A 13,377-nucleotide genomic window follows, 5' to 3' on the forward strand; every position below is an offset into this window, starting at 1 on the left:
TCTTGATGTTGAGATTATCAATTTGAAGATATTTGACATCAAAACAACCGCTTCTTATGCGAGGTGAGCTCTAATTTTGATTGTTTAAAGCCTAGGTTCTATATAATTTTTTTCCTTTATTTATAGTTTCTGAATAGAAAACGCCATTCGGTCATGTAATACACCTTTTATATTTATTTTCTCTCTCTAAATCCCCTTGGTGATTCGGTAATCTCTCTCTCTTCTCTCTTTAAAGTTTAAAGTTTAAAGTTTTAAACCATTCTGGTTATTTGGTGGGCTCTCGCTCTCTCTCTCTCTCTCTCATCGAGGATTGTCTGCAACTCCTCAACTCTATCTTCAACTCAAGAAGGCAATAGGTAAATCCAATACTTAATTTATCTCCCTATACAATTTCTATTTTCACCAGGAAACCCTACGTTTCTCTCTCTAAAACCACTGGTGAGAAACGTAAGAAACCCTAGCTTTCTCTCTCTAAAACCAGCAGTACCATCCCTTTGTTTCGAAACCTAGAACGAGTTAATTAGACTTGCACAGCTTTTCCTCTCTATTGGAAAGTTCTACTCTCTATAAGCCTATATATCTTTCTCTCTGTGTAAACACCATGGACGAGTATCAGCACATGGAGGGGTTCTCCATGGACAACGACTACGATGACGGCCAGTGGATTGGTGGCGAATTCTACTACAAGAGCCGGAAAGTGAAGCGCCATCAAACAAGGGATGATGTTTTGTTTGGTGTATTTGCTGGTTCTTCATCAGAGGATGAAGGATCCTCGAAAAAACGCAGAAGAGATGGAGTTTCAAAGCGGGCAGATCTCACAAAACCAGTCAATTTTGTTTCGACTGGTACTGTGATGCCCTCTAAGGAAATCGACCAAAACATCGAGGAAAACAGTGAGGAGAGGATGGGTCTAGGGATGGAACAAAAGGATGGGGGGTTAGGTTCAGGGCTAGGGTTTGTGTCAGATTCTCATGGAGAAGAGAGAGGTTCAGGATTAGGGTTGGGTTTTAGTCGTCAGAACAAGGACAATGGTGATGGAGATGGTGGTGATGACAATTTTCTGCCTACTGCATTTGGGCGAAAAATTAAAGAAGGGGTGCAGAGGAGAGAGAAAGAAAGAGAGAGAGAAAGGGAGAGAGAGATGTCAAAGGGGAAGATGAAATCAAGCAAAGTAAAAGGGGAATTTGGAGATGTAGGGGAGTTCGAGAAGCATACAAAGGGGATCGGTATGAGATTGCTCGAGAAAATGGGTTACAAAGGAGGAGGACTTGGAAAAAATGCACAGGGTATTGTTGCCCCCATTGAAGCCAAGCTTAGACCCAAAAATATGGGAATGGGTTACAATTCTTACGAGGAGAAGTCAATGGGGTTGGCCCCATTACCAGGATTAGATGAAAAAATGGATGTTACAACGACTGTAAAGCCCAATATTCGTTCCAGAGATAAGCTTTGGTTGAAGCTAAACCGATCAAGGATCAATAAGAAAGACTATGTGACAGCTGACGAATTGTTAGCGAAGAAGCAAGAACAGGGGTTCGAGATGGTTCAGAAGGTTTTGGATATGAGAGGTCCTCAAGTTAGGGTTTTGACGAATCTCGAGAATTTGAATGCTGAAGAGACTGCTAAAGAGAACCAGATACCAATGCCTGAACTTCAATACAATGTAAGATTGATTGTCGACTTAGCAGAAGCAGATATTCAGAGGCTGGATAAAGATTTGAGGAGAGAGAGGGAGACAGTAGTGGCTCTCCAGAGAGAGAAAGAGAAGCTTCAGGAGGTGGAAGCTCGGGAACAGAAGCAAATGGACAATATGGAGGGTATCTTGGGTGCTTTGGATAAGGTTCAGGAAGCAAATTTGGCTGGGACTTTGACATTGGATTATCTCTCTAAAATTTTCAGTGAGTTGCAGAGCCAATACGAAGAAGACTACAAGTTGGGTAATCTGTCTTGCATTGCCTGTGCATTTGCATTACCTCTGATGATTCGGCTTTTTCAGGGTTGGCAACCATTGTTGAACCCACTGCAAGGGGTGGAGGTTATGTCATCCTGGAAGGAGCTGTTACAAGGGAATGATGCAATTGATTATGGTGGTGTATACACTGATTCGGAGCTTGGTGTTTCATCACCCTATGCACAGTTGATAAGGGAAGTTGTTCTCCCAGCTATTAGAATTGCAGCAACAAATTCATGGGAGCCTAGAGACCCTGAACCCATGTTAAGATTCTTGGAGTCTTGGGATAAGCTTTTGCCACCACAAGTTCTCCAGGAAATTCTTATTAATATGGTAATGCCCAAATTATCGGCAGCTGTTGATTCATGGGATCCACGTCGAGAAACTGTTCCCATACATGCATGGTTGCATCCATGGCTTCCACTTTTAGGAGACAAACTGGAGCCTTTGTACCATCCAATTCAGTTTAAGCTTGGAAATGTTCTGCATGCATGGCATGCTAGTGATGCATCAGCATATGCGATTCTATCTCCCTGGAGAACAGTCTTTGACCCCATTAGTTGGGAACGCTTGATTGTGCGTTATATAGTTCCCAAACTAATGAGCGTTTTACAAGAGTTTCAGGTCAATCCAGCAAACCAAAATTTGGATCAGTTTTATTGGGTCATGTCATGGGCAAATGCCATACCCATTCATCACATGGTAAACCTTTTAGAAGTAGGTTTCTTCACAAAATGGCAACAAGTTTTGTATCACTGGTTGTGCTCAAACCCCAACTTTGAGGAAGTGACCCAATGGTATTTGGGGTGGAAGGACCTTTTTCCAAAAGAATTACTTGCAAATGAGAGAATAAGGCTTCAGTTGAATGTGGGTCTTAATATGATGAATCAAGCAGTGGAAGGAATGGTGGTTGTTCAACCAGGGGTTAGGGAGAACATCAGTTATCTTAGGGTTACAGAGCAAAGGCAATTCGAGGCTCAGCAGCAAGCTGCTGCTTTTGCGCAAAATCAGGGAGCCTCGGGTGTTCATATGGACAACATGGGTGTGCCTGAAATGAGCTTAAAGGAGGCTATTGAAGCCTATGCTCAAGACAATAACCTCCAATTTTTGCCTAAGGTTGGTCGTACTCATGATGGGCTTCAGGTATATGGCTTTGGAAATGTTAGTGTTTGTGTGGATTCTGTGAAACAACTGATCTTCGCCCAAAGTGGGGACAGATGGGTTGCTGTCTCTCTTGAGCAATTGATGGAGATGCAACGCACTCGGCGTGCCGGAGCTCGCTAAGTTTTGTATCTGTAAGAGAAATTTTATGCCTTTGAATTACTTCATAATGTACCAATTTTATTTGTGTATTATTTATATAAGTTTCATTTTAACTTCTGATGATCGCTTTCTAGTTGGGATTATGCTGTTTAATATGATGCATGCTTCTACTTTATATTGCCAATTTTATGGTACCTATGTGTCTTATTTTGTGTGTATGGTGCTTTATATATATATATATATATATATATATATATATATATATATATATGAAAAGTCTTAAAAACGTCTTAAGACGAAAATAAATAGTGTTTCACGCCGAAACAGCTCTTCTAGATCCATTGCAGTTTTGCTTGAAAAGACGCAATGGCTTTTGTAGAGCAGTTGCAGTTTCTAGTGTTATTTGCCTGAAAAATTGACCGCACTAGCCATGCTATGCCCGTTGCGACATGTCTGGTGCGGTTGAGCCTACGGGCGAAAACACTTTTCATTTTTTACTATATATATTTATATGAAAAATGCCGGCTTGCACATAGAAAATAGGTTCGCCAAACGGCTCAGATAAGTATGTCGCAATTGAACGGTTAGATGAGCGATAGAGCGTTATTAAATTATGAAATGGTGTTGTCATTGATTACTGACACCTGGATGCGGCGTTGGCTCATCTCAACGAGGCAACCTCTCCTTCTCTCATCTCACCCTCTCTCCTCCACGCTCTGCTCTCTCTCTATATATATATATATATTTTTACGCAACTTGTATAGTATTATGAAGCAACAATTTTAAAAAATCATCCTATGGCTATTCAAAATTTGAAATATACATCTTTTTAAGTCTAGTGAACAATCATAATAAATAAAAAATTGAAAACACAACTTAGAAAGTATTTTTTTAGCCCAATTAACATAAACCGTTTATGGTAAGATGTTTAGATCTAAGTTTTAGAAAGATTTTTTCATTTTCAATTTTTTGGATGGTTTTAATATAGATAAACAATGTTAAAAAAAGATAAAAAAAGAAAAAATGATTTGGAGTTTATGAAGATTAAGATATTGAAATTCACAAAATAAATGGTCTAAATTTATTTACGGAGGGGATTCATTTTGACCATATCAAAAAGTCAAATTAATTTTTTTTTTACGGGGATTGATTATTGAGATGAAAAAAATGTGTCCAAAATTTGAGATCATACAAATACTACAAATATAGTTTTCTAGAAGTATCGTTACATTTTACTATAAAACAAGCGTTGCATTGGATCATTGCTCATCTTCTAACAACCCGGTGTGTCTTTGAGGTTTAAAGGTTGGCCTCCAATTCAGTCAGAGAGGGGGGGAGAGAGAGCATTCCAATTATGGTTGGAGCCTACCAGTTGGGCTTTGAGCCTGCGACCACTATATTAACCATTAGCCAAAAGAAAATATGCTCCCTTGGGGGTATACTATCTATTTACTCCTTCAGGTAAAATCTGACTTAGGATTAATTTTAGGCTCCAAATTTTAAAGATATAACCTCTTCAACCCATAGATTAACTTCAATAAAAAAATCCTAATTTCCCTTTAATGCACTTGAAAAAATAATGTCTCAAGATTGAATAGAGACAGTCCAATTTTTAGAGGCTGAGATCAAAGAGTTAGAAAACTTAAATTTCGAATTTTTTTTGTTGAGAATAATAATCTAGTGATTCTTAAGTGGTTTCCAAAATTTTAAATTGAAAAAATCCTCTCAAGTTGGTCTTCAATCCGAGGGGTAAATGTAACCTATGCTCTCTGCCTAGTTTGGCCTGTTTATATTTCTCCAAGTATATACTGAAACGCTACATTATTAACAAGTCCTAAATCTCTTAAAAACTTCGAAGCTGCATATGGTTGGCTTAAAATTAGTTGTAAAGAACATTGCATCTCATGATTATAACCCCATTCATTGACTTCATCTTTTATGAATGCCATAATATACAAAACTCAGTCCGAATGACTGCAGCTAACAGTGAACAAAGTACTGGAATAAGGTTTAATTTAATAGTACTTAGGCATGTAAACATGAGATCTTTACCTTCTATCAGTGAATAAAAGCTCGTTTTCAAGTTGGAAAGGCTCATTCAAGGCTACTCCATTCGCTTATCCAGCGAGTTTTGTAAATAAGAAACTTGGGATGTGTTCGATTTTATTTTTATACATGTAATTCTCTGTCGATTTTACCAATACATGGTCCCTTCTGATATGGCATTGCAGTAATTCAACAAGGTGACCTCAGTTATATCGATAAGTACTGACTGCACCGGGTTAGAATTATGCGGTAGGACTTTACACAACAATTGTGTTTTTTCATTGAGAAATCATCGGCACGCTTGATCGCGGAGAAGCACAGATCTCCTGAGAAGAACTTTTGGAATCTAGGAGTGGAAGTTAAGCAACTCTTATTTGGTAGCTTGTCTGCATTTTACGGTGAATAAAATGAACTTTTTTGTAATAATCCATCCACAATCATAGTAATAAATAGATCATAATTTCTTGATCCCATTAATGATATCAGAAGTTATTATTGCTAGTAAACCCTCATGAATAATTAGTACATCCCTTCAATTCATTAATAATTCGAACTAATACTTCCCCCCACTTTATTCTCGATGTAAGTTTTCTTCTGTTGGGTCTTCGCTTGTATCCAAATTCGCAATTGCTGCTTCTAGCAATTACCTTTTCGTTAGTATATATGGATTTCTCGAATTTATTATCCATGGATCATTAAAATGGTTAATGGGGATCACAAGCTTGATATTATAACATGAAATAGTGAATAAAAATTAGTAGTCTATCCTATATAATTTCATCTTAATCATTATCAATAGAGCCTTTTTCCAACTTTTCCAACTACTTGGGTCGGCTACACAAATTTTGGTCCACCATTATGCTCTATGAAGTGTCATACTTTCAGGAAAGTCACATGTCCCCTTATCTTTTTTCATTATTGCCAACAATTTCTTTTTGGACTTACCCTTTGACTTTTTTTAGCCTTCTACTTGAACTAACTCACACAAATATTGTACTTAGTTTGCGTTGCACATGGCCAACCCATCTAAGTCTACTTTTTCCTATTTTATCATTATTGAAGCAACACTTAAGTCCTCCTGAATGTTTTTTCCTATTTTATCGTTATTGAAGCAATACCTATGTCCTCCTTAATGTATTCGCTTCGAACTCTATCCATTCTTATCTTGCTACTCATCCATCTCAAGATCATCATTTCAGCTACTCTTATCCTATAGGTATATTGTCTCGATTGCCACCATTTCACCCTATAAAACGAAGTCTCACAATTGTCCTATAGAACTCGTCCCTTCAACTTCATTGGCATGCAGTGATCACATAAACCTCTGGTTACACATCTCCAGCTCTAATTATATGTGTGACATCTTTAATATCTCTATTTTTTTGGATTATCGATCCAAAATATCGAAAGTGCATTCTTTTTGGTATTTACTACCTGTCAACCTTAACTATTTCATCATCTCTACTCCTATCCTTATTAAACTTACATTCCATATACTCTCTTAGTTCGACTAAGTTTAGAACCTTTTTATTCCAAAACACCCCTCTGAAGTTCTAACTTTAGGTTGACACAACTTCGGGTTTCATCAATCAAAACTATGTCATCCGCGAACAACATACACCACGATAACTCATCTTGTGGGTGCCTAGTTAAGTCATCCGTAACTAAAACAAAGATGCATGAACTCAACGCCAACCCCTAATGGAGACCTATTGTCACAAAGACTTACTCGTCTCTCCACTAACTGTTCACACACTAGTTAGCACTCCCTTGTACGTATCCCTCACCAAGTCAATGTAGTATCTATAGACCCATTTGTTTTTTAACACCTACCAAATTAAATCTCGAGGTACTCTATTATAAGATTTTTCTAGATCAATAAAGACCCTATAGAGGTCATTTCTCTTTGCTTTAAACTTCAAATAAAATAATATCATCTCAAATAACCACCTCAAGTACATCAAAAAGCTCTAATTTAGAACATAAGATGTCGCGAAAAATTCAAAGCCCTGCTAGATAATTTGCTCTCCAACAACCATCTCAAATAACTTCAATCTCAAATAATTTCATTTGAAATAAGAATCACAAATACATCTGTACAAAATGTGGCAATAATTCAAAACCTGGTTAATGATTTCACCTCGTATATACATACCAAATAATTTCATCTCAAATAACTATTGTAATTAATTTAATCTCAAAACCATCTTCAACATGCATTACTGAAACAAATGCATCAAATAATTAGCCACATAAATGTTCCCAAATATTCACAGCCTTGTCAAATTATTTTATCTCAAATGACCATCTCAATGCACCATCTCAATACATCATCAAGACGCTCAAAACCCTGCCCAATACATGTCAAATAAATTTAGAACAAAAAAAAGCAACAAAAATTTACATGGTCAAATAATTTCATCTCATATAACCATCTCAAATAATTTACCCTCGAATAATTACATCTCAAATAACCATGTCAAATAAAGCCATCTCAAATGATCATATCACAAATAACCGTCTCCATTGAATTCTATACATCATATACGATGAAACTTTCACACTATTCAGCACATAAATAATTAGACACAGAAAGACCTGAACCCACCCCACACACAAGCAAATACGTAGAGCTTGTGTAGATACAAGTTCCAAAAACATCAGCCACATTCTTGTCAACAAGGGACAAAATAAAATAAAACAAAATAAGAAATCTCGGGGAAGGTCATCTTCTTCGACTTATTCGAACCTGGCTTTACATCGGTTAAAAGATCTGCTCAGCAAGAATGACATTACTCTGAAACAAAAGTGATCTTCAGAGAAGTTGATCTTCTTTGCCTTATTCCAACCAACCTTCACATCAATGATTAAAAGATCTGCTCTACAAGAATCCCATTACTGAGAGGACAAACAATACTGAAACAATGAACGCAGGTAATGAATGTCATATGCATGCACCATTTGCATATCTACAGTCTGCAGATATACACTATGTTCCCTGTTACTTGTAATACTGCACTTCTTGGCCTCGTATGCACAATAAGAACAAGAATAGTAATAACAGTAAATGAAACCAAAACCAGATTCTCAATGGCTGTCATGGTCCATGAACTTAAGGAAAATGTCAACACAATTACAATATATATATAAATTCCTCTGCACAAGAAGAAACTGGAATCTTTCAACTATTCGTATCGTCAGCCCACATTTGTGTTGCAATTTCATCCAGCAATTGTCGTCTGAAATCACGGTATAATAAGTATGGGAAAAGTTTATATAGAGCAGAGGCTCTAAACAATCAAATTAGAGCCTACCTCAAAATTTTCACTACAAGAGGTTGTTTTGATGTAGAAATATCCTCAAATCGATCATCTCAACATCAAGATGCATGGACATGAGAAAAAATGGATTTCAAGTTTTGAAAGTAGTGTATTTTAACACATTTTTGGACCGTCAATTTTCATGATTTTTAAGTTTTCATAAATATCTCGATCTACACTATTTTTTAAGCTTTAAACTATATAAATAAAGGTGAAATATTTTTTAAAGCTATAAAAAAGATTTCCAGTATTGAAACCACATTTCTCGACACTATTTGAAGGTAGGCTTTAATTTTATTGTTTAGAGCCTAGGCTCTATACAAACCGCACCCAATAAGTATATAATCAGTAAATGAAAAATTTTCAAGTATATAAATATTATAAGAGATCTATACTAGGAGACCATTTATTTTTGTTACAAGGTCACAATCACTTTTAATCATTAGATGTGAAATCCAATAAATGAAACTGTCACATCATTCGAGAAATTTTGTTTTGGACTTTACGCCTAAACAATGATACATCCTCAACTATTTAAAATCTATCGGCCAATGATAATTGTGAAATCCTTGTATCAAAAGTAATTGGTCTCATTGTAATATATTTACATATTATAATTAAAATTTTCAGAGTATTTAATAATCAATATACTTAAAATTTTCAGTCTAATCAATATAACGAAAACTTTCAAAGTATATAACCACTGAATGAGAATTTTCAGTACATAAAATTTTCTGCATATAATCAATATACTAAAAAATTTCAGTCTAATCAGTATAATCAAAATTTCATTATGCATTTTGCCTATCAGTATACCACTCATTTCAAATCAAAACCCTCATTTGGAAACCACAGGATTCAATATAATCTACTAACAATTACAAAAACCAAAGACCCTGATTTGACTACATAAGCTACTGGAAACCCTAATATTTAGTTATATAATCTACTGAAAACCTTGATTTCCAGAATATAATCTTCTAAAAAGCCTAAATTTAAAAGTATATTTAAAGGTCATATGATAAAAAGAAAAATACAAGCTTCATTATTTATTAGTATAAATAGCAGACAATAATTTTTCAATAAATACACGATGTTATAATTTTTATTGATTCAGTGTGAGTTAAAATTATTTTCGGAATACTTACCAGCCTCAAAATGAATTGAGAGCTTGAGGAGCTTTTCAGAGTAGTGAGAAGGAAGAGTGATTACCAGCTCAAGGTACAAATCCCTGAAAATGGTAATTTTGCATTAACAATCAGAAGCAAATAATCCATTTTAGCTGGAAATTTATGATGAGAGAGAGAGGGGGAGAGAAATAAAGAGAGAGAGAGAAAAAGAAAGAGAGAAACAGCCTAGATTTTTCAATGCTAACCCCTTTCGGAAACTACAACGGTTTCAAAACTTGCTACCAACTACTAACCGTTGACGGTAAAAAAGAAAAACTAATTTCCATCTCTGAACATATCGATTCTCCAAAGCTACTTAGAGATTCATAGAGGATTGTTTTAGGGACTTGCTGCAAGCTTCATTTGAGAAAATTTGCCCTCCATCTCTACAATTGATGCAATATCTTAAACCAGTTTTTAGTGGAGACCAACACCTAAAGAACGCAACTTTCTGATAAGAAAAATCAGCCAATTAATTGTTGTTGAAAATACAGGGGCTTTTACCTTGATCAGCTTGCAGATACGATGAGACTGAAGCAACTAGTGTAGAATCAACAAGTTGCTTATCTAAGTAAACACTAATCAATATACTGAAATGACTCTTAAATGGGCTTGAAACGGATTAAAAGGTGAACAAATCAATGCGGTTCTGACTTGGGTCATGCGACTCATTGATTTTTAAAACATCGTTCCCAATTTCCCAGATCTAAGCAAACAAACTAATTTCTCACATGGGCTTAAAAGCTATCAACCGTCGGACGAGATCAGACCATTAAGAGTGTATTTTGGGCTCTGAGTTTTAATTTTTCGATAAATTTGTTTCCTCTTAAATTTGGAGGGTAGATGCATTTCTACCTCGCTCAAATAACAAAAATACAAAATATATTTCATGGAATAAAAATAACCAAACCACCCCTCTAACATCCAGGGGGAGTCACATCATTTTGAAATATGTAAAATATTTTTTATTACTTTTATTGGGTGCGAGTTGATGTGATCTACACGCCCTACATCTCATGTTGATCCGATTTACATAAAAACAATTATTAAAATTTTGTATACCATCTCATCTTTTATCGGACAACTGATACCCTTTAGGCTCATTCGAGAAATTACTGTAGCATTTTACCTAAGGGGTACGTACTTGCTTTAGTCAGATCAGTCTTCCTGGATAGCGAACAATATATATATATATAAAATGTGTGGTTTTTATAAGGCCGAGGTTCTAAACCATCAAAATAAGGCACACCTTCAAATAAAGTCGAAAGATGTTTCAATACTTGAAATCTTTGTGATGGCCTGAAAATTTTCATATCTAATTACAAAATTTAAAGTTTAAAAAATAGTGTCAATCGAGTAGATCTATGAACACTGGAAAATCTTGAAATTTGACGGTAAAAAAATACATTATCAGATTCACTATTTCCGAGACTTGAAATCCATTTTTTTGTCATGTCCGTACATCTTGAGGTTGAGATGATCAATTTGAGGAATTTTGGACATTGAAATACCCTGTTCTAATGAATTTTTGAGGTGCACCCCAATTTGATTGCTTAGAGCCTCACACTTACATAAAAAAAGTTCATATATATATATATATATATATATATATATATATATATATATATATATATATATATATATATATATGGGTGCGGTTTCTATAAGGTTAATCCAATTAAGGTGCACCTCCAAATTTTGTCATAACATGTAATTTTGGTGTAAAAAAGTCTTAAGATTATTTGAAAATCTATTTTTATATCTAATTATAAAATTTTAAACTCCAAAAATGGTTAAAATTAAGTAGATCTATAAATATATGAAAATCTTGAAAAATGGACGGTTTAGATAATTTGTTGCAAGATGCACTATATCTGGGACTCAATCATTTTTTTTTTTTCATATTCATACATCTCGATGTCTAGATAATCAATTAGAGGGTATTTCAACATTAAAACAACATTTTTCGATGGATTTTTGAGGTGCATTTGTGATTCTATATTTTAAGGTTGCAACCTTATAGAAACTTTTTCATATATATATATATATATATATATATATATATATATATGGGTTTGTCTAGAGTTAACAATCCCTTAAAATACAAAGGTGCAAGTTAGAAGGGGTTGTAATGAGTGTATTTATCAAAACAATTATTTTTTTTTATTAAAAATTTATTTAAATAGGTAACTTTACCATTAAGCAAGAGAAAAGTTGAAATTTTTACAAAAGTACAATTGCATTTTTTAAGTTAGTGTCCTGTAACTTTATTTGTAGAGTGCCATTGTCCTTTACTTAAAATTTCAATTTTACCCCTTGTGGAGATGACAAAAATACCCTTTGTCTTGTAATAATATTTACAAATTTGCCCCACAAAAGTAACTAATTTTAAAAAATAGAAAAAAAATTTAATAAATCCACGCTTCACCACTCTCTCTATCTTAAACCTTTTGTAATTTGAAGAGTTGTGAAGTTTAGAATATCCCTATATATATATATATAGAGTAATGATCCTATGAGACCCTCCTACACCCATGTGAATAGGATCGCAAATATTCACCATCAAATTTGACACAAATCTTTAAAAAAATCAAGTCCCACACCCATGTAATAACTTTTCTAGAGATCTGTGCTAAATTCGATGGTGATCATTTGCGGTCCTATGCACATGGGTGTGGGAGGGTCTCATAATGTCATTTCTTATATATATATATATATATATATATATATATATATATATATATATATATATGAAGATACTATAAAATTCTTATAGGCGAAACTGAATAATGATTTCGCCTATCCTCATTACCGTCCAAAGTTCATCGCACGGTCACGATTGTCTGGTAGTGTTTCATTTTTCATTTTTTTTTTTTTTACAAATTAGAATAATCTAAAATTTAGAGCGTGTATTCATAAAAAATAGACGAATCTAAAAAAAATATAAAAAAAATATTTTACATGAAATAAATTGACCAAAATACCCCTAAAATGTTTCAGGGGTATTTTGGTCAATTTCGTTTTCACCAATTATTATTTTTATATTTTATTCGGTGTGCCTCACTAATATGTACACACACTCCAATTTCAGATCGTTCCAATTTGTAGAAAAAAATGAAAAATGAAACACTACCAGACAATTGTGATCATGCGATAAACTTTAGACGGTGATGAGGGTAGACGAAATCACTGTTCATTTTCGCCTATAGGCGTTGAAAATTTTTTTTCATATATATATATATATATATATATATATATATATATATATATATATATATATATAGGAAAAATTGCAAACCCCCCCTCCCAAAGTATATTATCTATGCAACTTATCCCTCAGCTAACCTTTCCTCTCACTTTTTTCCCCACAACCACCTTTCTTCGTAAAAACCCTCCCAAGGTAAAAAGTTGTTATTTTTTAGACGGAAATGCCCTTTTCATAAAAAAAAAAGCTCATTGGCGGTCCCAAGTAGCGTATTGCCGGAATGACCAATTCAATCCTCAGAGCGATGTGGCTCCAGAAGGTGTACTGCCGGAACACGTCTTTGTACTGTCGGAGCGCTGGTCTTCATTGCCGGAGCGACCTATTCAATCGCTGGAGCGTTGTGGCTCCAGAAGGTGCACTGCC

General features: G+C 34.7%; 1 protein-coding gene and 1 long non-coding RNA gene across 2 annotated transcripts; one reads left to right on the forward strand and one right to left on the reverse strand.

Moving 5' to 3' along the window:
• Positions 1–258: 258 nt before the first annotated feature.
• On the forward strand, positions 259–3,331 carry STIPL1 (GC-rich sequence DNA-binding factor-like protein with Tuftelin interacting domain-containing protein). The gene has a single exon (XM_006836326.4). It carries the CDS (start codon positions 602–604, stop codon positions 3,233–3,235), a length of 2,634 nt encoding a protein of 877 aa, XP_006836389.1. The 5' UTR covers positions 259–601; the 3' UTR covers positions 3,236–3,331.
• A 4,408-nt stretch (positions 3,332–7,739) lies between these two features.
• LOC110006662 (uncharacterized) lies at positions 7,740–10,614 on the reverse strand. Its single transcript, XR_002279767.2, has 3 exons — positions 10,254–10,614; positions 9,729–9,811; positions 7,740–8,499 (listed from the first exon to the last, which is right to left on the reverse strand). It is a non-coding gene; the product is annotated as an uncharacterized LOC110006662 (long non-coding RNA).
• Between the last annotated feature and the right edge of the window lie 2,763 nt (positions 10,615–13,377).

The sequence above is a fragment of the Amborella trichopoda genome, chromosome 2 (genome assembly GCF_054954075.1).
Source record: "Amborella trichopoda isolate Santa Cruz 75 chromosome 2, AtrichopodaSantaCruz75HAP2 v2.0, whole genome shotgun sequence".
NCBI classification, from domain to species: domain Eukaryota; kingdom Viridiplantae; phylum Streptophyta; class Magnoliopsida; order Amborellales; family Amborellaceae; genus Amborella; species Amborella trichopoda.